The sequence below is a fragment of the Erpetoichthys calabaricus genome, chromosome 13 (assembly GCF_900747795.2).
Source record: "Erpetoichthys calabaricus chromosome 13, fErpCal1.3, whole genome shotgun sequence".
Taxonomy (NCBI): Eukaryota; Metazoa; Chordata; class Cladistia; order Polypteriformes; family Polypteridae; genus Erpetoichthys; species Erpetoichthys calabaricus.
Window position 1 is genome coordinate 91,465,361 of NC_041406.2, and position 27,685 is coordinate 91,493,045.

The following is a 27,685-nucleotide window of genomic DNA, read 5'->3' on the forward strand; positions in this document are numbered from 1 at the left end:
TGTGAGGGAGGAATGATCTTCTCAGTCTGTCAGTGGAGCAGGATGGTGACAGCAGTCTGTCGCTGAAGCTGCTCCTGTCTGGAGATGACACTGTTTAGTGGATTCTCCATGATTGACAGGAGCTTGGTCAGCGCCCTTAGCTCCGACACAGATGTCAAACTGTGCAGTCTGTCCAGGTGTGAGGCGTCCCTCTTCATTATGCTGCCTCCCCAGCACACCACCGCATACAAGAAGCCGCTCGCCACAACTGTCTGGTAGAACATCTGCAGCATCTTATTGCAGATGTTGAAGGACGCCAGCCTTCTAAGGAAGTATAGTCGGCTCTGTTCTCTTTTGCACAGATCATCAGTATTGGCAGTCCAGTCCAATTTATCATCCAGCTGCACTCCCAGGTATTTATAGGCCTGCACCCTCTGCACCACTTTGACGATCACGGGGTCCATGAGGGGCCTGTGCCTCCTAAAATCCACCACCTTCTCCATTCCTCTCCTTTTCTAATGCGGAGAAACTTGTCCATGCTTTTATTACATCCAGCATCGATTATTATAATTCCCTACTGGCAGGTGCCCCTTCTAATCTTATATCTCAGCTCCAGCTTATTCAAAACTCTGCTGCAAGGTCCTTACACGGACCAGCAGCAGCGAGCACATCACACCCATCCTGCTCTGCCTTCACTGGATCCCTGTGTCTTACAGGATTGAATATAAAATCCTACTAATAACCTACAAAGCCTTAGATAACCTCACGCCAAACTACATCAGTGACCTTCTCCATCACTATGTGCCTGTCCGCCCACTAAGGTCCTCTGAATCTGATCCCACACACTAATCTACACTCCATGGGTGACAGCAGGGCCTTCAGCTGTATAGCGCCCAGACTCTGGAATGACCTACCGAAATTAATGAGATCAGCTGACTCCATGAATTCTTTTAAAAAACAACTCAAACCTCATCTGTTCAGGAAGGCTTTTAGCTCTACCTGACTTTATTACCCTTCTCTCAGTTGACCTCTCTGTCAAGATGCTCATGTAACCTGTGTGTGTGTGCGAGACCATCAGTTATGTCGTCTGTTAGGCTTTTCTCTGAATTTACTATCTTACTCTTCTTTATTTATCTGGTTTAGTACAATGTTATATACTGTATATCCTGCCGTTCTTTCTTAAACTCTGTGAAGTGCCTTGAGCATGGGAAAGGCGCTATATGAATAAAATGTATTATTATTATGGGAGGTTCTATTACGACTCCCACAAACTAAATTACAAATGGACCACTCAATATTATTTCAGTTGCAGTTTATGATCTGCCTTGCACGTGGTAAGGCCTGGAGGGCGAACACTTTCAAACCGTACCGTACATACGTGCAGAACGCACTGAATGTACTAAGGGAGGCCTGTGCAAGTTTGCCTTTGAGAAAGAACGCAACCTTGAAGTTCAGAAAAAAGAAAGAAAACTAAGACTGGAATGAAACAGAGAAAAAAACCTTTTTGTTCCCCCTTTTATTCTGCGTGTGTAATAATTTTTGCACCTTTTTCAAAAGAACCTTTACTGGACTGAGAAATTTCTTTTGTTACGCGTTCGACTCATGCTGGATCCTACCTTGCCCAGTCAGTAGCTGCTCGATTTTGGGAACCTGGAGAAGACGCCCGCCCTGGTATGAAAAGGGGTGATCGGGCAACATGATTTGAGATCACTGTTCACATGGCAAAACAAAATAAAAGGCCTATTCATGTCATCTGGACACACAGACAGAAAAGAGAAAAGACAAAAAGCTGTATTAGTATTAGGCCACAATGTTTATTCAGTAGTGTGTTTGAAATTATAGATACAATACTGTCTGCTTCTTTTTTTTTTTTTAAGACTACAAAAGTTACCATTACAGTTTGCCTGTGCTTATAAAATGCCAGCAAAAAATCATTGTAATACATTGTTATACAGAAATCTCTCAAAACAAGCACAATTCAGAATGGTAGGCACTTCAAAGGCTTAAAACATTTGTAAATATATATATATATTTATATGTGTACTTTTAAGCAGCTGGATCCATATTTGTTCAGTCTCTAATCAAAAAATTAAAAATAAAGGTCTACTGGAAAAGGGACAGGACTGTGGCCATAAGAACTCTCTTTAAGAATACTGTTAAAAAGTCTTTGGGTTTCCTTAGGCGTGTCAGTAGCTTACATCAAAGTCCTCCTCATCAGAAGAGTTGCCAAGTCGGTAACAGACGTCACTTTATTTTGCGGTCAGGACCAATTCGTACGTTTGATGCTGCTGCGGCCAATGCGTCACAAGCTACATTACCCGAGAAAGAGAGAGCACAGTGGGACTCCTACTTTTAATAAAGAAGAGAACAAAAGGTTACAAAGCACCTCTAGGGAGAAATTACTTTTACACTTCAATGTTATCCATCCATCCATTTTCCAACCCGCTGAATCCGAACACAGGGTCACGGGGGTCTGCTGGAGCCAATCTCAGCCAACACAGGGCACAAGGCAGGAAACAATCCTGGGCAGGGTGCCAACCCACCGCAGGACACACACAAACACACCCACACACCAAGCACACACTAGGGCCAATTTAGAATCGCCAATCCACCTAACCTGCATGTCTTTGGACTGTGGGAGGAAACCGGAGCGCCCGGAGGAAATCCACGCAGACACGGGGAGAACATGCAAACTCCACGCAGGGAGGACCCGGGAATCGCACCCAGGTCCCCAGGTGTCCCAACTGCGAGGCAGCAGCGCTACCCACTGCGCCACCGTGCCGCCAATTCAATGTTATTTGATATATATATATATATTTTTTTTTTTTCCCGTGGATGACAAAATTGCACCGTGAAAGACTAGTGAAAAGAAAAAAAAAAAGGCAATTAATATCTGAAAAAACAGATAAATTAAAGAAATACACCTTGCGACATGCTATGAACAAATGAAAAGAACAACCCCCCAACCCAAAAAAAAAAAAAAAAATAAGTACCAAGAAAAAAAAAAAAACAGGACAGATACAAAACAATTATATTCAATCTCCATTGTCTTTTTACACGTACCACTTTAAAGAAAAACAAAAAAATAAAACAGTCAGGAGAAACGAATGGCTTCTGAGATGCACCACTCCGACTGTTCGATTTTTTTTTTTTTTTATATTCTGTCTTAGTCTTCAGCCTTTCAAAGAATACATGAAATATTTAAATACGTTGGGACTTGCGTTAAAATCACCATCTTGACTTTTTAAGGAAAGGGTAAAAAAAACAAAAAAAAAAAACGGTCTTCATTACTCTATGCGAAAGCTCTTTTTAACGTTGTGTTTATTTTTATTTAAAGTTCTTTAATCTCCTATAAGAGACCCTGCACAGTTTTTTGTGTTTTGTTTTTTCTCGTTTGTTTTACGCGTAAAACTCCTTGGTAGGAGCCTTCTGATAGGCGGTGCTCGATGGTTTGCGTTCGCCGAGGTCGTAGCTGCCTTCGTCCTTCTTTCTCATGCGGTACACCAGCAGCAAGATGAGGAAGATTGCAAACAGGAACCCAATGATTCCACCTGCAATGACAGCTGTGGGAGAAAAGAAAAGTCCAGTTAGTCGGGCCCGACAAGCACTTAGGTATTGTTGTTCTCGAGCTTCAGATTTCTAGTTCCACTTTACTTCACTTACAGCGGTGCTAGAAAGTTAGCCGACCCTTCAGAATTTTCCATATTCTTGCATAAATATGACTTAAAATATCACCAGATTTTCACACAAGTCCTAAAAGTAGATATCGAGAAAGGATCCAGCGAAAGAAATGAGACAAAAATATCATACCTTGGTCATTTGTTTATTGAGGAAAAAAAAAATCACCCAGTATGACGAGTCTGTGAGTGGCAAACAGTACGAGAAGCTAGCAGGTCATCTGAAGGGGAGATTCGAGTCAGGCGTAGTCAATATGATGACAATCAGCTGTGAATGGACACCCTGTTTAGGGTTCTATCAAGGGCTTCATCTTCAAACACGTTTGTTCAGTATAAGTTGTCACACACGTGCGCCGGGGAGGCAGCTAAAGGGCCTGAATGAGAGTAATTCCATGCCAGACCAGTGGGTGGTGGAGTGCACCAACTCTTTCTCTCACTTCTCTGCAGACCAGTTATGGGAAATCCCGCTTGGCCACTTTCAGCTCCGGGCGCAGTGATGACGTCACTTCTGGTTCTAACGATACCACTTCCGGCTCAGGCTGTAGTGATGACGTCACTTCCAGTTCCAACGACATCACTGCCAGTTCTGGCCCTACTGATGACATCACACCCGGCCCCAGTGACACCACTTCTGTCTCTGGCCGCAATGATGACGTCACTTCCAGTTCCGCCCCTACTGATGATATCACTTACAGCCCTGGCCCCAGCAACACCACTTCCGGTTCTGGCCCCAGTGATGACGTCACTTCCTCTACTCTCCCTTAAAGCCGCCATCTTTGTGCCAGCAAATCAGTCCAGTTGTGGACTCGAACCTGTACAAATCAGTACCGTACAATTATCCAGTGCAGCCAGGAACAATATATGGGTGGCTGCCCCAAACCTTTGGCTTTTTGTCGTGCTTATGACACAGTGTATCATGCTACGGACAAAGAACATTTCAGAGGACCTCAGAAGAGAGTTCTTGGTGCTCATTGGGCTATAAAACCATCACTAAAGAGTTTGGACTGCACCAATCCACAGTTAGACAGATTGTGTACAAATGGACAAAGTTTAAGATGATTGTTCCTCTCCCCAGGAGTGGTCGACCAAGAAAAGATCACTTCAACGGCAAAGCATGTAATTGTCCGCGAGGTCATAAAAGAGCCAAGGGTCACTTCCATGTTTATGTTCATGTTCATATTGATGAGTCTACCATCAGGAGAACACTGAACAACAGTGCTGTTCATGGCAGGGTTGCAAACAGAAAGCCACTGCTTTGCTTCGCGTCTACAGTTTGCTGAAGAGCATGTGGATCCACCTGAAAGCTATTGTTGTAACATTATATATAGGCAGATGAGACCAAAATAGAGTTTTCTGGTTCAAATGAGAAGAGTTACGGTTGGAGAAAGAAAAGCACCGCATTCTTACACGAGAACCTCATCCCATCTGTGAAAACTGGTATCGTGTATCAAGTATCATGCTTTGGGCCTACTTTGCTGCGCCTGGGCCAGGATTGTTTGCCATTATGGACGGTGTAATGAGAGACAAATGCAAAGAAAAAGGTTTGGGGATCCACACCATATATTGGAGGACTCGGTCCAAGAAAAAAAGAGTTGTGTGATACTCCGCCGAGTAGTCTGTCGAGACTGGGCTACCGACAAGGACCGACTCCGGAGCAAAAGTGGTGGGTTTTTATGGCTGAAGGAAAGGAGGAGGCGGGTCGTCTTGAGGGAAAGCGGAATTGAGGTCATCAGGGGGCGTGGTCTGAAGCCGGAAGAGGACTAGGCTTTACTGCTCCTGTAAGAATGGGAGAAATACACCCAATTACCCCCTGTACCTGCGTTTCAGCATGAACTAGACCCCCCTGCTGCCTCCCATGTGCACGTCTGTGACAACGGGAAAATGAATTCTGAATTATAGCAATGAATTTTAAAGGAAAATGTCAGGACAGCTGTCGGTGGACTCCGTCTCAAGAGAAACAGGGTCATGCAGCAAGACCACGACCCCAAGGACACAAGTCTTTCTACCAAAGAGTGGCTGAAAGAGAATAAAATAAAGGTTTTTGGAATGGCCAAGTCAAAGTCCTGACCTTCACCCAATAGAAATGTCGTGGAAGGGTCTGATGCGTGCAGTTCATTTGAGGAAACCCAGCAACATCCTCGAGTTGAGCTGATTCTGTACGGAGTAATGGGCGAAAAGTCCTCCAATCCGATGCTCAGGGCTGATCAAGGCCTACAGGAAATGTTTAGTTACAGTTATTGTTGCTAAAGGGGGTCCCACCAAATACAAAAAGCAAAGGTTCACACACTTTTGCCACTCACAGGTATGTAATACTGGGTGATTTTCCTCAATAAATAAACGACCAAGTATGATATTTATTGTCTCATTTGTTTATCTGGATTCTTCAGATCTACTTTTAGTACGTGTACGAAAATCTGATAATGTTTTAAGTCATATTTGTGCAGGAAATATTGAAAATTCTGAAGGGTTCATAACTTTCAAGCACCACTGTATGTGACTGTATACACACACATCAAGTCAAGGTCATCAAATCAAGAGACGTCCACCATGCAACAGCAAAGGGGCCTGAAATGTGCCCTGGACGACACGATTCTGTGCCGAGCCACATAACCAAGAGTGACGAGTCTGATTACTGATAACATTCTGAAATCCCCCTCAGCCCAATTCAGGGACTCCATTTTACTGCAGGTCACATATTATATGGTGGCATGCCAAAGTACTCAATCCTCTTGAAAGTCATCCTAATTTTCTGCATGACAGAACACTTGTATACATATTTGACAATTCAGTATTTTTAATGTGAACTCTTATGCTACAACAATACATATCCAAAGCCCAAATAAATCACATTCCTGTAGATATTTAACAGAAAAAGAGAAACTTGAAAGTCAGCGTCTGCTCAAATATTCAAGCCCTACACTTCCATACTTCGTCGTGAAGCCTTCTGCTGCAATAACAGCCTTTGTTCTTTTGGGGTACACACGTCCCAGTTTTGCACATTATGAGTTAAAAATGACACTTTTTTTTCCTCCAGTTAAAAGCAGCTCATCTGTAACAATCGTAGAGATCTCTTCAGCAAAATGTAAGAGTGCACCCTGTCAAATCTTTAAGGTTTAGTCATGCAATTAGTAAGCATAAAAAAAAAATCATTTCATTACATTCATGGCGGTTTATTCAGCTTTCTTGAAGTAGATAACTTGAGGCTTTTATGCTCCTTTTGAGCTCAGCACAATAAAAATGGAAATTAGACTCGAGCAGCTATTGTTTTTGCATTTATGAGAAGTTAATCAACGGCATCATGATGGAGATACAAAGGAGAGGAGCCTGCGATTAATTAACCGCTTCGATTCTTAAAGGGGGCTGCCTGCGCAGGGAGAACTTGTGGAAGTCTACGTGATGCATTCAAGGATGGAAAACTAGAAAAGACAAAAGCAAGCGACTGCAGCTGTGCGTGTTTAGTAGCTACCTGTGTATAAAAGGATTAGGCAACAGGTGGCATGGCTGCCTTTTGGTGCTGCTTGTTCAGTTCATTTCTAAGCTGGAGCCCCTTTTGGTGGCAGTTGCATGTTGTCCCTCTGTTCAGGTATGGTTCTTTCCATAGGACAAAGCCGGGTTTTCAGGTCAGTTGGCTTTTCATGCTGCCCAAATGTAAATTTATATTAGACTGACTGATGCCCCCCTTCAGTATGCGTTCTTGTTGTTTACTGTAGCAGGCTCTGGACCACCACAAGCCAAACAAGATTCACAGCAATCATTCATTTTCTAAACCCTTCTTTTATACTAAAGGGTTCCAAGGAGTCTGAAACACCGAATTAAAAAGCTAATTAAAAGGGCAGGCTCAGGTGATGGGGTACTCTCTGGACCCCCTGGTGGTAGCAGTGGAGGAGAAAATTTAACAAAACTGAGTGACATTATGACTAATGTTGCACATCCTCTGTGTGACAAACTAACACTGGGGACTTTCAGACAACAAATTATTCAGATAAAGTGTGTCAAGGAACACTATGGGGCTCCTTTATACCAGCAGCAATATGTCAGCATAATGCCTCACTGGCACTGCCAAAGCAGAAGTTTGTCTGGTCTTTCTTTTGAATTGCTTTTTAGTGATTCTGGTGTGCGTTCAGGCCATATAGTGTGTGTATATTTATATTTGTTTATCCATCTATTTATGTATGCATTTGTTTAAAGAGCTCTAGTAAAAAGCCAAATTACCCCCTGGGGACAAATAAAGTGTGTTAGAACATATGAACGAATGAACTAATTTTCTTTCTTTCCATCTATCTAGATAAACTTCCTGACCTGGGAATTAGATCTCAGACTGGATGTACCATCATCAATAACAAACTCAACAATCAGTGAGATCAAACAATTTATCTAATATACAGTTAGGTCCATAAATATTTGGACAGAGACAACTTTTTTCTAATTTTTGTTCTGTACATCACCACAATGAATTTTAAATGAAACAACTCCGATGCAGTTGAAGTGCAGACTTTCAGCTTTAATTCAGTGGGGAGAACAAAACGACTGCATAAAAATGTGAGGCAACTAAACCATTTTTTGAACACAATCCCTTCATTTCAGGGGCTCAAAAGTAATTGGACAATTGACTCAAAGGCTATTTCATGGGCAGGTGTGGGCAAGTCCGTCGTTATGTCATTATCAATTAAGCAGATAAAAGGCCTGGAGTTGATTTGAGGTGTGGTGCTTGCATGTGGAAGATTTTGCTGTGAACAGACAACATGCGGTCAAAGGAGCTCTCCATGCAGGTGAAAGAAGCCATCCTTAAGCTGCAAAAACAGAAAAAACCCATCCGAGAAATTGCTACAATACATCAATACATCAAGAAAACATCATTGTTGGGAGAGTATTCCTTTAAACTCACACCATAAGGCCAAGGTCAGAAGTAAAACTCCAACTCTGTGATTTTAACAACAAAAAGGTTGAAATGCCACCTTAAATAAAAATGTCAAATTAACCAGCAGGAATTCCACGTCACGGCTCCTTGAGACATACCTGCCAAGACTTCTTTTCTCTGGAAGAGGCTTTCTGGATGTTTCTCTGCAGATACATCTGTGTTCACATTGCCGCTTGCTGTCTTAGACGGTTTGCTAGTTGTACTAATGAGGTCATCTGAACTGCGGCCTTCTTCTGTGATTACATCTGGTTGCTAGGGGTTAATAAGCATATGATACACACAAGAACATCAAGTCCATCCATTTTGGCAAATTTCAAAAATGACCAGAAAACTTCATGGTAAACATTCTAGCATGAAGTTGACACATTTTGCAGCACATATCTGACAGCTCTGGCCCTAGTCCTGTTGATGCTGATACTTCTACAAGCAGTTACAAATGATGGAAGGGTAAAATGCAGCAGTGCTGGCTCTGTCAACGTTCTTGCACATTCTGCGTTTTGATTTTACTAAATTTAACAATATTTGATATATTTTCCTTCACCCCTTTTACATTTCTTTATTTGGCTGATGCCTTTATCCAAGACAATTTACAACACATATATATATATATATATATATATATATATATATATATATATATATATATATATATATATTTAGGGGCGGAGTGGTGGCTCTGAGGCGAAGGATCTGTGCTGGTATCCAGAAGGTTGCCAGTTCGAATCCCCGTCACTGCCAAAAGAGATCCTACTCTGCTGGGCCCTTGAGCAAGACCCTTAACCTGTAATTGCTCCAGGGGCGTTGTACAATGGCTGACCCTGCGTTCTGACCCCAAGGGGTATGCGAAAACTAACAAATTCCTAATACAAGAAATTGTATAAGATGAAATAATAAATAAATTAAAAAAAAAAAAAAAAAAATATATATATATATATATATATATATATATATATATATATATATATATAAAAATATATATATATAAATAAAATTCAATATATTTATAAATATATTTATAAATACCTTACATCTGCTTAGCTAGCGAATGAGAGAACTACTTAACAGATTTACATTGGGTTTTTTCCTATAATTTGCTTGAACATTCCGGTCGATTTTGCGTGTTCTGTTATCACGCTAAGAATCATTGTTCACTTGCAAGAGCGATATATTTGCGCTAATCCGAGACAGAGTCTGTGGGCTGAGGGAAGGAGGAAGCGTGACGTCAGGAGTGGGGAGCCGTGCAGGGCCCTCCCAACTGTCCTGTTTCACCAATACGTGGGTGAAGCCACGGGGGACGGATACGTTTAAGATACAATTGGTTATGTTTCTTTTGGTTTTCCATTTGGAGCCCAGGCAGGTCAAGTGACTTGTTTAGGGTAACAGTGGTGTCAGTAGTGGGATCTTAACCCACAACCTTATGGTTTGAAGTCTAAAGCCTTAACTGCTAGGCCACACTGTCTACCTTAATGCCCATTTTCTTCTACTAAGTTATACAGAATGGATGTTTCTGTAATATTATGAAGTATAACAAAACAGAAACACACTCTGCTCGGGACATCAATCTAATGGATCCCGAGTGCATGAGCGCTTATTTAACACTTCGGATTACTGCATCTAATGAAAGCCTGGGGGAAATTCACTTGCTCCGGCAGAAATATATGAAAGGCATTAGAAAATCAGGTGAGTGGATTTCTTTTTTTTTCCTATTAAATAAAATGAAATTTTAGTTAAAGTGGATGTCTCTTTATGAATTCCATTCACTTTATTCTTGTTACTTTTCTCTTCTTCTGGAGCTGTGAGGCAATAGCACTGAGTATGGTCATGTAATGGGTGCACAAAAACAAGAAGGAGAACATCAGGTAAGCCGATTTGTGTTTTCTATTGTTTAAAATTAAGCTCTTTATTTTAACACCTCATTTATAATGGTGCAGGATAGTGCTGATATGTTGCACATTGGTTGGACGTGCAAGTAAGAATTTCACTTTACTTGATATATGATGACAATAATAAAACAACAACTACCACCAAAATCTACTACCTGAAACAAAAATGTTAAATGATCCAGAAGTTATACCTCTGTTCTGGTAGGCTTCTTCGGAATCATTTTGGCTTTGGCTGTTGACGTCTCAACTTTTGGTGTGAAGACTTTAGTTGAGTCCCTGGTCGGTTGCATCTTTGGAAACAAATTAGGTATTCTCACAGTGTCCACCTCTTCAACGACGACGTCGCTGCCTTTAGAAGGAAAGAGCAGTATGGACTCAGTAAACAGGCGTAATAGACAAGAGTGCAAGGCTTCTTCAAAGCTAAAACTTTAATGTACATACAGTGCCTATAAAAAAAAAAAGTATTTACCCCCTTGGAAGTTTTCACATTTTATGGTTACACAACATGGAATCATAGTGGATTTAATTTGGCTTTTTTGATAATGATCAACAAAAAGAGTCTTTAATGCGAAAGTGAAAACTGACATCTGCAGAGTGATCTAAATAAATTACAGATCTAAAACACAATATACTGTAACTGATCTCATAAGAATTCACACCTTGTGTTTTACGAAGAAGCCCCCTGGGTTGCTCCGTGATGGAATACGTGGTTTTTAATGGGTTGACGCCAAATGTGTGTATTCTCGTTTTGAGGGTTTTTAATAATGTGTAGTGTTTGGCCTACACCTATGGAGAAAAAGCTCAATTTTGGTCTCGTCGGACGATAGAACCTTCTTCCATTTGATTTCAGTGTCTCCCATGTGCCATCTTGTAAACCCCCAACAGAGACGCCACTGTATTTGTTTTAAATTGGCTTTGTCTGTGCCACTCTCTCATAAAGCTGTGACTGGTGAAGCACCACATCAACAGTTGCCACTCCAGTGTTGGCCTCTGTAGATTATAACTCCTTCAGTGATCTCATAGGTCTCTCGTTGGCCTCCCTCACTTGTCGTCTTCTGCATGATCACTCAGTTTTTGTGGATGCCTCACTCTAGGCAGATTTCCAGCTGTGCCATACTCTTTCCATTTGTTCATGAATGATATTAACTATAGAGATTTTCATCTCATCATCTGCATTCCCTGACTTGTGCTTCTCAATCCCCTTTTCACAGAGTTGCTAGATGTGTTGATGATTGTCGCCATTTTGTGGTTTAGACCACCATACTAGTACCACAAGCTGGTACTTCCACATTTAGGTGCATTTGTACTATAATCATCAGAAACCACAGACTGGTGATCTTCATTGAACTAATTCTGTGATTTTTAAAACCAACTGGCTGCACCATGGATGATTTAGATGTGCCATATTAAATGAATACTTATGCAATCAATTATTTTGTGTTTTATATCTATAATTGGCTTAGACCAGTGTTTCTCATATCAGCATCAGTCTTTAAAATATTTTTCCTGGTACGAGAAAATCACACAAGTCAGGTATTTTAACCCAGTCATTCCCAACTGCTGGTCTGCAACGTTCTCCACTCATAAATGTATTACCATTAAATATAGATGCTCAAGAACTCAAGAGGGACTCCCTCATCCTACCCCACCTGATCTTATACTTTATTAAATATGGAAGATCAAAACTCCAAGGAGGACAACCCCAAACCCGTGATCTAATGCTAATAAATGATGATGCTCGACACTCCAAAAGGGGACGGGTCTCCGATTCAATGTTAGTAAATACAGAGCCATGAAATTCCAAGGAGGATCCCCTCACACCCTTCCCTTGTCCTTTGGCTCTATGATAAGTAAAGCTGAACACTTGAAGCAGGGGGGATCCTCCTCGCCATAAAATGTAAAAACAGTCGCCCACCTCCGTACTCCAACCTTCAATTTCAACCAAAATGGTCCATGAAAAACTACTCGTACTTCAGCCGGTCCACACATCAAAAAAGGTTGAAAACCGCTGATTTTGACCACTCTGCAGAGATCTGTTTTCTGTTGATCAATGTAAGAAAAGCCAAGTTAAACTCAGTGAGGTATAACAATAAAATGCGAAACTTCCAAGGGGGTGAATATGTTTTATAGCCACCATATTACACAAGAAGAGAACAATAAAACCACAGTGGCAGAAAAACAAAGACTACCCTGTGCTGGACCATCTGCATTGTTCACATGTTAACTAAGCACATGCAATAAAATGCCTGGACGTTAAGAGAAATACAAAAAGTAGTCCAACCAGAGGCCGCAGTAAATTTCGTGTTGAAATCCTACTTTGTACAGGGAAGCTTCACACTGAGTCTGATTACTTTGATTCATAGCCTGAAGGTGTTTTTTTTTATGTTGCCAATTTTTAAGAAATTTGTTCTCTGGTTAGTGTTACCAAATGCTAAAAGGCAGGGGGGCCTGGAGGGAAACTTTAAAACGTACTTTAGACAGTTGAACATTTTCGTTTCTCTTTATTAGTGCTGCCATCCCAACTTGGTTTTTGGCAGGTGTACAGTACGTTTCCTTCTTTTCTATACCCTCAGGTTGTATGCTTATAGTTTACACTTAGCCTTTACCATAATACTGTACTGGTAGTACTGGTAGCGTCTTATGCAGTGCCCTCCATTAATGTTTGTGACAAAGACACATTTTTATTGATTTAGCCCTCTGCTTCACAGTTTAAAGTTACAAAACAGACACTTCAGACATTGTGATTAAAGAGCACATTGAGGACATTCATTTAAGGGGATATGCATGCATTCTGGTCACACCATGCAGAAATTAAATTTTTTACGTATTGCCCTCCTATTTTAGGGCACCAAGAGAGATTAGTTTGTTGTTGATTCGTGAATCATGAAGTTCAGAGTCACATAGCTTCACAAAGCCCATTTGAATAATAACACAATTTTAGTTTTGTTTGAAATCAGATGCAAAGTACTTAGTTTAACCCTTACTCCCAAATGTGTTTTCTGAGGCTTGAAAACAGCATTTTTTAAAAACAAACCTTAATACTTTTGGCGTGCTTAATTTTTTTTTTGATCAACACGTCTGTTTTACTATTATTAATTTTGTTTATAAATTACAAGTACTGTACCCATGCATTTCTACAGGGGATTCAGAAAGTATTCTGACCCCTTCACTTTGTGCACACTTTATTGGTTTGTCAATTTAATTTTAAGTGGATACATTTGCCATGTTTGTCCATCAAATTACACTTAATAACCCATAATGACAAATCAAAAACTGAAATCACTCGTTTCTATGAGTATTCAGACCCTCTGCTGTGGTATTCCAAATTGTGCTCATGTTCATGCTGTTTTGTTTAATTCTCCTTGAGACGTGTTGAGAACTTGTAGCGAACTGAGTTGATTGGACATCATTTAGAAAAGAAGGTCCACAATTCACTCTGCATGTCAGCACAAAAACCAAACCATGAGGTCCAAGGAACTCTCTGTCGACCTCTGTGATCATGTTGTGGTGAGGCATAAATCGGGTCAAGGGGATAAAACCACGTCTAACACTTTGAGTGATCCCTTTAGACGCTTATTGCATAAACAGGCACTGAAATACAATCCTTGACATTTCATCCACAGTGACACAATGCCAGAGAAACATCTCATCTTCTCTCAAAATGCAGCATGTTGACTAAATGAGCAGTTGAACCACATGAGAGGTTGGGGATTGAGCTAAAAAAAAGTGGGTGTTCTTGGTATGGTGTGTAGATGGGTGTAAAATTCCTCACAGTCTCCCACATTCTCAGAAGTTGCAGACGTACAGTAAGATAGCCTTCCCATCCTCTTCACTTTCCCTGTGACTTCTCCCAAGTTTATTGTTTGTCCAAAAAGCAGCTGAGACAAGCCAAAGATTGGGAGTGCGATGATGGATGATATCAATTTAAAATCCATCCATAAATTTATAATGTCAAGCCAGATGTGAGATCACATCTAATCCTAATGATAACACTTGGTGCCAGGATTATTATTATTATTATTATTTCTGGACAAAATTATTTACTCTCCTTGTGTACTCCGGTTCTGCAGTGTTCACTTTCACTTGTTAGAACTCCATGATTTAATCATCAAACCGAAAGATAAAGAAAGATGAAAAATGTCCCCATTGTCCCTTATTGGGAAACTTGGTTTTCAATGAAAACATTCAGTTCAGTTTATTTTTGTATAGCCCTCTTTACTGAGTGCAGGCACAGAGCAGAGTGACTTCAAAGATCACAGATACAAATACACATGTTCTTCTTCTGGCTCCCGTTACGCGTTACAAATGACTAATTACCTACTGAGTACACATAAAGACACAGAGAGAGAGAGAGATAGATTGGGAGACTGTGCTGATAGCACATTGCTACACCCATAACACACCTGGATTGGGACCCAGTGACCACACTGGAACAGTGTGAGGTTTTTGCTGGTGGCAGGAGACCCAATCCTGCCACCAGCCCCGATGTTTTCCCTGTAAAATGGAGGACCTGCTTGCAGGGCTGGAGGCAGATTAACATCATACCCAGTATGAAGCAATTGCAGGTTAATGGCCTGGCTCAAGGGCCCAACTGAGTAGAGGTTTCTTAAAAACAGACTAGAAATCAGAGTAGTTTGAAAATGATGAACATAAAATAAAAGAACGGATGGACAGACAGAGAGTCGACAACCACAGTAGGTGCTTTTCACATTATTTGCCGTTGTCAGAAGCCTGTCCTCAGATGGCAGCAGCTCTCTTATAGAGTTCAGTTTGTTGAATGTTGGAAATATGTATTTAAAAAATGAAACTAAACAAATGAAGAACATGATGTACTTAGAAGTTGAGGAGCAGAATCCGCACAATTGAATAGTATGGAAATAAACATGAGAATAAGCATGAAACTGTGTAGAAAAAAAAATAAATCAAGACAAATCCATTAAAATTCTCTTTAGCTAAACAGAACAAGTGGCAGTGAACATGAAATAAAGCAGTCACTTACCTGAACCTGACCCTGAATTGAAGTCATCATCATCTACAGGATAACCTCCCGAGCCGTCGTCTAGGTAAAGATCTTTTTCTTCTGTCAAAGTTTTATCATCTGAGGTTCTTTGGACCTACAATTTAGGAAACAAAATAATTAAGATTTATACATTCCTAGAAATTGATTAAAGTCTTACATTACTAATTTTTTGAAAAATAGGCAATGTTGAAAAATACAATTTGTAAAAATCCAGTAACTGCAAATTCTCACCACCTTCTTCTATATTGGCAGTTAGCATGTTGCTTGGCAAAGACATTGCACTTGCTTTCTAACAACACTTTTCTAGGAATTGCTCTTACAGGCCACTGTTTTGCACAAGTACAAAAGCTTTTTTTTGTTTTCTAGTATGATGTGAAAAGCACCTACTGTGGTTGCCCTTTCTGTCTGACCATCTGTCTCTGTCTAAAACAAGTCGGCTCCCAGCAGTCCGAATTGATTGAAATTTGGCATGCTTATTTTTCAAGGGCATTCATTGAAAAAATTCCATTTTTGTCGAGATATTAAATGCACGTTCAATTCACTGCTTCTCGTGAAATTTCAGTGTTTTTAGTCCTCTTTTGTATTCTTGTGGGAACACAACTAGAAGATCAGGACGCCAATTAGACAATGGTGAGCAGACCCTTATCTGCATTTTTACATTACAGTACACTGATAAGAACTTCCTAAGCATTTTGTTCAAGTGTTTAAAAAACGTAAACAAAAGAGGCAGGGTCAAGTTTTATTATAATATACTGGCAGATCTAAATTAAAAGAATAAATAAATGTAGAAAGTGACTATACAGACTCTTTCACCCTAGCTGTCTCAACATGGTCGGTCATATCTTTCATAAAACTTACTAACTCAGGTTGCTCTTAACTCACTCCCATAAAATGTCTTATGAAAGTATAGATAGGAAAGGCCGTGTTTTACTAATACACTGTGACCTGCGCCACCACCACCTAATCAAAGCACCATAATGTCCCCACATTGATCGATTAAAGGCCAGAAGTCCATGTGACCGTCATCATCAAGTCCTTCCATGAAAACCCTGAATACAATGAGGACCGATTGAGGTCATTTATGTTAGGTAGAATGCCTAGAGGGGGCTGGGTGGTCTCATGGCCTGGAACCCCTGCAGATTAAAATTTTTTTTTCTCCAGCTGTCTGGAGTTTTTTTGTTTTTTCTGTCCTCCCTGGCCATCAGACCTTACTTTTATTCTATGCTAATTAGTGTTCTCTTATTTTAATTTTTACTTTGTCTTTTTTCTCTTTCTTCATCATGTAAAGCACTTTGAGCTGCATTATTTGTATGAAAATGTGCACTATAAATAAATGTTGTTGTTGTTGAAATTCTATGAGGAAATAGCAAAAGCAGACAGTAAGAGAGCGCCATATGATTGTACTTATCGTGGCTTTCAAAAAGGTACCATGTAGTCAAACTAAAGTGGGAATTCAAGCTGCGGTGTTGTAGGTGGGTACACGCAGTAGGTGGGTACAAAAGTGGAAGTGGGGTTCAGAGTCATTAAGAAGGTGGAAGACACAGGAAGCAAAGGGTCATGGGTGAGGGGAACATTTTCAGATATAGGTGATGTTAAAAGTGGTGTCCCTTGGGGGTCAGTGCTGGGGCTACTGCACTTTTTAATGTACATACATAAATGATCTGGACAAGAATATAATCAATAAGTTGGTAAGTTTTGCAGATGATACCAAAGTAGGTGGTAGGACAGATGATGTAGAAACAGCTAAATTGTTTCAGAAGGACTTGGAGAGCATGCAGGCTGAAGGTAATTTGTAAGATACTACGTGCAGGAAGTAGAAATGTTAAGGTTTGAATACACAGTGAATGATCTGAAACTTGAAAGTATTCCTGACGTGAAGGACCTGGGAGTCATAGGCTACGTTCACAGTAGAACATTTTTCAAATACTAGCGTTTTCAAATCTTTTAGGAAAGTAACTCTGTCCACACTAAAACAACCAAAAACGCATATGAGGCAGAATTTCACCTACACTGAGCACGTGTGCATCAGTAGAAAAATCTTTAAGAGAACGGTAACAGCACTGGTCAAGTTTTCTTTCTAAAGAACTAAAGATTGTTGGCAAAACTATAGTAACCGGTAAATTGTTAGACTTTTGCACATGTATGCAGCATTCAAACTGTACAAAACGTAACTTAGAGGCATACAGGTAAACAACTCTTCTACGTCCGCTATGTTAGAATCAGGCAATGAGACGGAGAAATGGTCAGAGAGTCATGAAAGAAAAGGCGGATTTGCATGGAGGCCGTGCAGCATGGTGTGGAGAAAGGTGGTCAGGAGAGATAAGTGAGTGCCTCGGGGTGGGGGCTGAAGAAGAGCTACTGCATTCAGGAGTGGTAAAGGGCCTGTTGGCCGGCATCTCCCTTATGACACCGAAGGACTGGCAGAGGAAAATGGCAATGGGGTTCAGTGGTTTGCCCATCAGACAGTAAGGGACTGGTGGTTGGGGGGCCCTGAACCTGGGTTTAAAAGGTTGACTACACTTGTTGGTGGGCATCTACTCTCGCTGCAATGTCCTGATGGTATAAGCAGAGGAGATGCAGGATTTTAGTGAGGTGCATTGAGGCTCCAGACTGTTTTAATGGAAGGAACTCACTATGGATTTAACCCCATTTTTTAAATGTTCATTGATAATTAATTAGATTTTTAACATTCATGATTTACTCATTTATGAAGAGCACTGCACCTTTTGCACTTTCTGTGGAATAAAAGCACTAAGCACTTTACACCCGCCTCTTAACTGTGCGTTCCCATTTGCCCCAGCTCATTTCGGGTATGACTAATCGCCAGCTCCAGGTTCAAGCTGCCAAAGGATGTAGAGCAAGGGTCTCCAACACGTCGCTCGTGAGCTACCGGTAGCTCGCAACCCCTTTTCAAGTAGCTTGCCAAAGGGTTAATGAATCCTACATAAATTTGAAAACTTGATTAGTCAAATTAGGGGTGGGCGATCTTTTCAAAAAATCATATTGCGATCCTTTTAACACAAAATCACGATCCACAATCTGAATTGCAATCTCTCTTTTCAATGTGGCTTACACTTAAGAGAATATCAAACTGATCAAGACCTAACTAAGTAACACTTTATTTTAAATATCAAACAAAGCTGAATTTAATTGTTCTCTCGTTCGCTAGCTAAGCGGAGTTAAGCCACACGCCCCGAAGCTGGCGAGTGAGTGAGGAAGACCCCTCCCCTCAACCCGCTGCGTGTTTCTTGGATTCACGCAAATAAATCGGTACCGCAAGCGAACTCTGATACATAGCGAAATGAGAGAAGTCGCAAAATCAACTGGAATGTTCAAGCAAATTATAGAAAAAAAACCTGACCTAAATCTGTTAAGTAATTCTCTCGTTAAAAGTGGACAGACATTGGATTTTATCCATCCATCCATTACCCATCCATCCATTGGATTTTATGTATTATATATTAGTAAACCTTCAAAATAATGTGCAGTTAAAGTCTCAACAGCATTTCTGGAGCTTAGTAGAGCCAGATAACTCTAAAAATCTTCACCAAGCAGCTCTGAAAATGTCAGCTTTGTTTGGGTCTCCATACCTCTGTGAGTCTGACATGAATGTCATGAAATCAAAGTTCAGAACAAGACTGACAGACGAACATTTAAATGACTCCAGAAGAGTGAACATGAGTGGCTCCACTCACCATACACCTCAGTGCCAGTCATCTGACTGACTAAACAACACATCACACATGCGACTGGACCTGTGAATAAAGTGACACAGTGACATGTGACAAAATGACAAATTAATAAGTCATATCTGTGGATTTGGAATTGCATTGTTTTGTTTTGACAGCATTCACGTTTTAATTCAGTAGTGTGAGATACACTAGAAAATGCATACCGACATACAAAATGCACTTGCAGGTGAACTAAATATTTTTTGTGATGTTTTAATGCAAAATGTGAGTTGTGGACACCAACATTTTGTAAATGTTCAGGCAAAACAAGAGTATTCAGTTTGTTTGGGTTGAAATAAGCTATGAGAATAAACATTAGAAAACATGAGTAGCTCTCGGCCATTTTCATTTTGTAAAAGTAACTCTCAGGGGAAAAAAAGGTCGGAGACCCCCTGATGTAGAGCCAACCCGGACTATCACACACGCATCCACATTGCAACACTAAACTGGTGTTTTCATCTCTGCACAGTGTTTTCAAGCTCTCCATTGTCAGGGATTAAAAATGCCAGATTAGTGTGGACAAAAGGTGAAAATGGAGACTAATGTCTGCATTTCAAAATGAAATGGTAGAAGTCTGGAAGTAGCCATAGTGGATATGTCGCCGTCTACATCAAGACAGAGTTCAGAGCCATTAAGAAGGTTAACCGAATAGTAGGTTATCTCATGACACGTGGAGTACAAGTCAAGGGAGGCTAAGCTGAAGTTATAGAACAGGCCTTGCCTGTAGGTACTGTGCCGAGTTTTACATTAAAAAAAAAAAGACAACGCAGCAATGGATAAAGTCCAGAGAAGAGCGACTAGGCCAATTCCGGGACTAAGAGGTGTAAGTTATTATAAGGAGAGATTGAAAGAACTGAACCTTTTCAGTTTAAGCAATTTAAGACGTGAAATGATTGAAGTGTTTAAAATGATGAAAAGTGGATCCTTCACAGGGACACGGTTAGAAACTTGAGGGCAGATTTTGCACAAATGTAAGAAAGTTTTTCTTCATGCAAAGAATCAAGAGAATAAATGATCAAGTAGTATGGTGGAGACTTTAGGGTTTAGAGTTTGTTGGACTAAATGCAAGTTTTCAGTACCCACCGAACAAGTCCATAATACAAATTAAACTGAAGACTTCATGCAGAATATTCTTCATGAATTAACACACATATTGCAGTTTAAGTGAACATTCACTAACTGCTGTCACAGCATTTTCAGGTGGTCTCCCTCCCACAAACTACCAGTAGCCGGTGTCTGATTAATTGGGAGCAAACACTGTGCTACTTTTACTTTTCTATGAAAGTTAGACATTTACGCCAGGTGGGCTGGGTGTCACGTGAATGTAGCAACCTGCCCCCAGAGTGCTTTTGATGTATTAACTCATCTTAAACCACATGCAGCCTGAGTAGGTGTTTTCAGATTGAACATAATTAAAGCCGGGGGTTTTTGGGGGAGTTCGGTGTTTCTGTGAAGCCACAGCATGATGCAGGTGTGACATGGAAGAAATGCTATCTTACACACACATTTTACTTCTACTCTGTCCTACGTCTTATTGTTGCACTTTCAAATATTCCCACAGGGGTTTTAGCAAAAGCACCTTATCCACTACTGTATTCCCATATGAAATGAATACGAATGCGTCACGCCAGACCATACTTGTCCTGGGGGGCTGCACGGTTTTCCTTCTAAACAACTTCACAAGTAGAGAGCAGCAGGACATTCATTAGATGGCTTGGTTTCATTTTCTTTCTGCAATGTTAGAAATTCCAACTTCAGTGTATAATGTACTGTAGGGAGAAAAACGTCTGGGAATCAATATGGATGAGAATAAGGTGCTGATGCCTCGAGTGTCATAAATGGCAACTAAACCCGGTGTCATGTTAGATGACTTCTGATCAGGGGGATACCGATTTTGGTAACTGCAGATGTTGATCTCACTGCCTGAGGATGTCAGATTAGATGAACGCAGAATGACTTTCCACCACAGGTTCAGAAAGCATTTGATGGGAGGTCAGGCATCAAACCAAAAGAAGTGGGAGTTCAGGGTGTTTGTAGGTGAAAAAAATAAATAATTTTTTTTTGTTAGCAAAATGGTGAAAACTACTATTTTTAATAAGCCTTATTTCAGATAGGTACATTACAAATATATAAATTATATATATAGTGGCACGCGGCTGGGGGTGGTACCCAGCCGGGACTCCCAGGAGGACCAGAGGAGGGCTTGCGCCTCCTCCAGACCACGAGGGGGCGACCACCCTTGTTGCAGAGCTTTGAAGCTCAACCCTGTAGGGGCCCGTGGTCACCGCCAGGGGGCGCCCCAATGCCTTGGGAGCCCTGGACCTCAGCACTTCTGCCACACCAGGAAGTGCTGAGGGGGAAGAGGAGCAGGGACACCCGGAGTGCTTCCGGGGATACAGCCGGCACTTCCGCCACACTGGGGCGTGTCGGTGGAAGATTGCCGGAGCACACCTGGAGCACATCCGGGGGACAATAAAAGGGGCTGCCTCCCTTCATTCAATGCTGGAGTCGGGTGAGGAGAAGGACGAGGTCTGGTGAAGAGAGTGGAGGCAGCCTGAAGAGATAAGGCAGAGTGTGAGAGGCCTGGACTTTGGGGGAGTATCTTGGGGTTTGTGTCGCACTTATTGACTTGTAAATAGTAGGAACTGTAAATAAACGTGTGGTGGTGCATAATACCATGTCTACCTGTCTGTGTCCGGGGCTCGTTCCACAATATTATATTACATATATATCGAACAAGATTGCTTGTAATTATGTGAAGCACTATTTTCCTCTATGCCATGTGTATCATGGATAAATACTTTTGTACATATTTCATTGGTACAGTGTAGGGCCATTAAGCCGCGGTGATTGGGGTCCAAACTGCTTAACCGCGGCTTAAATATTTTTTGATAATGCATAAATTACAATAAATAATGAAAAAATAAATGTCATCTCTTCTGTTAGCTGCTGTTCTTCTATGAATTGTTGAAATTTGGGAATGAACTCTTCTGCTGCTACAGTGTCTGCTGACTTAATCCGCCATTGATCTTTACTTGTGAAATGCCGTGTCGCTGTTTCCACCTTTTCAACCAGCCACTTGAAACTGTAAACTCAGGATCTGCATCGGGACAATGAATTTCCTTGTATAATTTTTCTGCCTGCGCTTGGATGACTGGACCAGAAATAGGGATACCATTGTTTCTAACCTCACAAAATGCATTAAAATTTGCTTCGTCTAATTCTGGATCTTTTGCTGTTCTGGCTCTCTTGCGTCTTAAACCACCTTCACCAAGCTCATCAAGAAATGTTCTTAACTTGTTTTCATCTTTGATCCAACCGCGTAGTGTTGACTCAGGTACCCCTAACTCTATGCTTACTTTAATGCGAGTTTCGCCGTTTCGTATTCTTTCGATGACATCCAGCTTTTGCTGAACATGATATGAAGCGTGTTTACGTTTATTACTCATGGCGTAAAAATTTTTAAAGCAAATATGATGTGCTCGCTATAGATTCAGAAACTGAAGTGATTTACGTTGGGTTTGTGACTCATATTTATACAATTTCAAGTTTTATCAGATTATCGAATTAAAAATAAAACTTTAAATACGAGTCGATTTTTTGCGGATTTACCGCGGATTAACTTTGTAGCATCGTAAGGTGTGAATCGGTTACAATGGCGGCCTCCATAACGCTGACACTCAGCGTGGATAAAACAGATTAATATTTGAATTTCATTGTAAGTTATTTTACTGTTTATTGATAAATAAAAGACTAATCTTCTATAAATACCTCTTTGAAGTTATAAGCCAGTATTTAAATATTTAATCCACGATAGTGCATAGCATGTCAATCACGGACATCCGAAATGCCAAAATAACAGCTGTCAACACCTGTCTCGAGTGTCTGAGAGGCCATGTTTAGGTCCGTACGATCCATAGTGTCAAAAAATTGGGATCCAAGCTTTTTGCGCGGCTTAAGCGAATTCGCGGATTACTGCCCCGTGGCTTAATGGCCCTACACTGTATGTATTTTAAGAAAAATGTCTTTATTTTTATGGTCACTGAGCAATATGCCTATAGGATTTAATTCTGTTAATAAAAAATGAACTGTGAACACCTGTGGTCTATAGTTTAATTATAAAAATAGGCTTCTATGTATCTATTTATGCACTAGCTTAGTGTGTAAAAAGTTTTTTAAAGGGATAAATGTTTTTCATTACTAGGAATCGGTGATCAGTGTTGGCCTTAAAAAAAAGCTGATCAGAGCATCCTTAGTTCTCATCGACTCACTCTTGTATACTGGTATCTGCTAACCATTAGTTGTTTTTAATAATAAATAATAATTCTTTACAGTTATATAGCGCTTTTCTCGCTACACAAAGTGCTTTGACAGAGGGGAGCCACTTCAGCCATCATTACTTTGTGCCACCCACCTGGATGATGCGATGGCAGCTGTTTTTGCGGCAGTACACTCACCACATATTAGCTGTTAGGTGGTAAAGGGGTGACAGAGAGATTGCCAATTAGAGACAGCGGATGAGTAGGGGTGCAGAATGACCAGACCGTAGTGGGCAATTTAGCCTGGACATCGGGATACACATTACTCTTTTTGAAAGGATGCCTAGGGATCTTTTATGACCAGAGACTGAGCACCTTGGTTTTAGGTCTCATCCATAGGATGGCACCATTTTTACAGCACAGTGTCCATGTTAATGCACTGGGATCCACACATTCAGACCACAGGGTAGATGCCCCCTGAGGGCCTCACCAACACCTCTTCCAGCAGGAACCCAAACTTGTCCTGGTTGGTCTCCCATCCAAATACTGGCCGGGCCCACATAAGCTTAGCTTCAGGAGGATGACCGGTTTTGAAGGGCATGTGGTATGTTCGATTATGTTTGAATTTTGAACTTAAAAATAAAAAGGTTAAACATGGTATCCTAGTATTCCTTTATTATAAACTGAAATTACTTAAAATTACTAAATAATACAGGGTGGAGGTGAACTTGCTTACAAAAAGCTGCCATGAGGTAAACGGGGTGAAAAAGTCTGGGAGCCTCTGCTCTTCATGAACCACCTTTATTCGAGGACCAGAAGTCCACGTGTTTTCAAGTAATATTTTAGATTGCTCCCACCAGAAAAGGATTGCTCACATGTTCAGAGTACCGTAGATACTCGCGTATTAGTCGATCTCGCAGATAAATCGAGTGTATTTTAAGCCGAAAATTACGAAATTTGTTATGACCCGTGTATAAGCCGAGGGTAAAACTTGACAGCTATCAGAGATAGAGGGCGACAATCAGCTGTTAATGGAGACAAAACTCACTGTCACGTCACAGGCATTCCCTCTGTGCTTGGAGAAATGCTAGACTCGTTGACTCGGCAACTAATCCTTGCGTGTGCGTGAGTTGCGAAATGTAAACAAATGTAAACAAAGGCAAGATGGCGTATTCACGCAGCCGATGCACCTATGGCAAGGTTCGCGTGGGAGGAATACCCAGACATTGATCCGTGGGAGCCGAACTGGCTACCGGACTTCACAAGACAGCATGGCTTGCTGTTGGACACGACAGATCACCCGCTGCTGGACTACTTCAGGCTGCTCTCACCTGATGCTGCTTTTTAGCTACTGTCAGACTAGACAAACAGGTAGGCAGAGAAATTTTTTGAATCGCGGGCTGCGCTTGCATCTCATTGATAGCGTGCGTTGCCTTGGTTCTTTTGATTCCAAATCTGGTTGCACGTGGCAGCTAATGGTATGTTTGTTATCCAAAACCTGCAAAAGCTAATGCTCAGACTCAAGTATTTCACAGTTTAAAGAATTATTCAATGAAATTAGAAAAAAACTAGCTAATTAGCAATAGTATTGCTGGCTTATAATTATTTCAAAGACCATGGGAAACGGCAGATGACTGGTGACTTAACACCGTGAAGCATTGAGTGTACAATGTCATTACCCAAATTCTATGGACAATTGTGTTGCCCCGCGGATAAGTCGACCCTGTTTTTTTGAATGAATTTTAAGGCATAAATTTTTTGACTTATACGCGAGTATCTACATTACCTTCAAGAATGTGTTTTTTCCTACATTTAAGAAGGGAGAATGTACACCCATATTGAAATGGTCTTGCAGAAAATGTCTGGGCAAAAAATGAATGCTTTGAAGGCTTTTCTAGTTTATAGTGCTTTAAATAGCAAGTCAACTGGATTTAATCTGATAAATCAAACATGTGTTTTTCATTACTAGGAATCCATGCCTCCATCCATTCTGTGTATCCGGGACAGAGTGAGGAGGCTGGAGTGCTTATCAGCAGACACGAGTCCAGAAAGAAGCAGAAGTGGATGGAGTGATCGTCATTTCAAAGTACTGCGAACAGCCAGGGTGAATGTGTCTTTACCACACGTGCGTCTTGGTGTAAACAGTCACAGTCTTTTAGAGGGATCGCTAAAGTAAGTTAAAACTTTAGCCGCCTTCTTCTATAGGCGCCCACGTAAAGAATAGAAAACTCAAGCACTTGACAGAACTGTAGACAACATTCAGGGGAGAGCAGATCCAAGTCTGTTTGGCAGCATCTTAAGGCATTTACACCAACAGATCTTCCTCTGATCGCCTTCCTCTTGCAGGGCGCTACTCTGAGCTCTCAAGCGGCTGAATGGCATAATTTCAAATGGTCAAATTGCAGAGCATCACCCATGGAAACCCTATTCTGTGCTATTCAAACCCATTTTGGCGGATGATGTTTTTAATACAGATTGTGCTTTTCAAACCTGTACAAAAGCAGCTGCAATCAGTCGGGCAGGGGGGCTCAGTTTAAAACTCACTACGGTCAATGATTAAGATGGATTCTTTTTCTAGTTGGCATGTTGTGTAGATAACCCTAAATATTAAGAATCCCAATTAAATTTTTCCAGTTCCTGCTTGCAGAAAAATAAAAAAAAAGATCTAAGGAAGTACAACACACTTTTTCTTAAGCCAACAGTGGAATAAGAATATATAGTAAGAAAAAAGCCTAGGTATGTGGTCCGCAGGATATGGACAACAAGATGATTAAAATAACAAAAACACAACATCAAGACTTGTTAAACAGAAGCAGTGGCTTCTATTCTGTTCAACCGCAAGCATGCTATCCAAAAAAAATTAAAATTAAAACGAAGGCATAAATTTATGAGGGAGACCACAGTAGTACAGCGGCTTCAGTGACCTCTGTGTGCACGTTGTGGCTGTGTCCATACGGATTTTCTTTGCGTAATCTTCATTCCTCGTATATCTTGTAGAACAAGGTTTCTTAAGCTATGGGTGAGATGTTTGTGATGTGTCACCACATGACTATGTAGCAGAATCAGCAGAGATCGTCCAAGCACAAATTCTGTGGCAAGTGATATACCGCCCTGTACCGTGGCAGAATGAGGTCTGCACAGCAGCCTATAAACAACGCCATTGATGCCTCACAAGATAGGTTTCGTTATTGTGGTACAAAAATATAAATAATATTTCCCATAACACCCACCTGTGAAACAGTCAAACTGAGATGACTAACTGGCAAAGACACGGCAGGAAGACAGAGTAGTGATGGGCGATGCGTGAACGATTCTCTCTCTATAAACAACTCTTGTCAGTGAATAATACGAATTGATGCACGAGCATGAACACATTTGTTCAAAGGAACTCAACATGACTAGTGCCAATGTGCATGCATGTCTAACAACGTTGTCATTGTCTTCCGTTTCGCAGCTACTGCCCACTGCTGGATGTGTAAGGACCACGTGACAAGTCATTTGATTTGCAAATGAGTCACTACCCAAGAATCACTTTAGCAATTCCTGTTCATTTGATTCGTGAATGAGTCACTTCCTGAGAATCAGTCTGACAATTCTCGTCCATTTGATTCGTGAACAAGTCACTAACCAAGAATCAGTTTAGCAATTCTTGTTGATTTGATTTGTGAACGAGTCACTTACCGAGAATCAGTCTCACAATTCTCGTACATTTGATTCGTGAACAAGTCACTACGGAACAATGAGTCTCACAATTCTCGTATATTTGATTCGTGAGCAACTCACTATGGAACAATGAGTCTCGCAATTCTCGTACATTTATTTTGTGAACGAGTCACTACCCCAAGAATAAGTCTCAGAATTCTCGTACATTTGATTCGTGAACAAGTCACTAGCCAAGAATCAATTTAGCAATTCCCGTTCATTTGACTCGTGAATGAGTCATTACCCTAGAATCAGTGTAATGATTCTCGTTCATTTAATTTGTAAACGGGTCACTATGAGATGCAATGTAATGTCCTAGTTGAATTATGCATCTTGAATGTGCTATCATGCTTTGTGTACAGAGACAGAGCAATGGCATATGAATTATGTTAAATATACAATAAATTATGCATTTATATACTGAAATTATTAGAGATAATTGATTGCACATAAAAAAACAAGCAATAATATTAATTATATACACTGTCGCAGGAGGCTGGGGGACAGACATGGCCG

At 40.8% G+C, this 27,685-nt stretch overlaps 1 protein-coding gene across 1 annotated transcript in view; it reads right to left on the reverse strand.

Moving 5' to 3' along the window:
• Positions 1-1,773: 1,773 nt before the first annotated feature.
• The window catches only part of sdc2 (syndecan 2), a 154,886-nt gene continuing 128,974 nt past the window's right edge, over positions 1,774-27,685 (reverse strand). Inside the window, exons 2-5 of the mRNA XM_028817242.2 lie at positions 15,457-15,571; positions 10,649-10,806; positions 8,673-8,826; positions 1,774-3,542 (exon numbers count right to left, since the gene is read on the reverse strand). Coding sequence (XP_028673075.1) covers positions 3,379-3,542; positions 8,673-8,826; positions 10,649-10,806; positions 15,457-15,571 — 591 coding nt within the window. The 3' untranslated portion in view covers positions 1,774-3,378. The remainder of the gene's footprint in view (positions 3,543-8,672; positions 8,827-10,648; positions 10,807-15,456; positions 15,572-27,685) is intronic.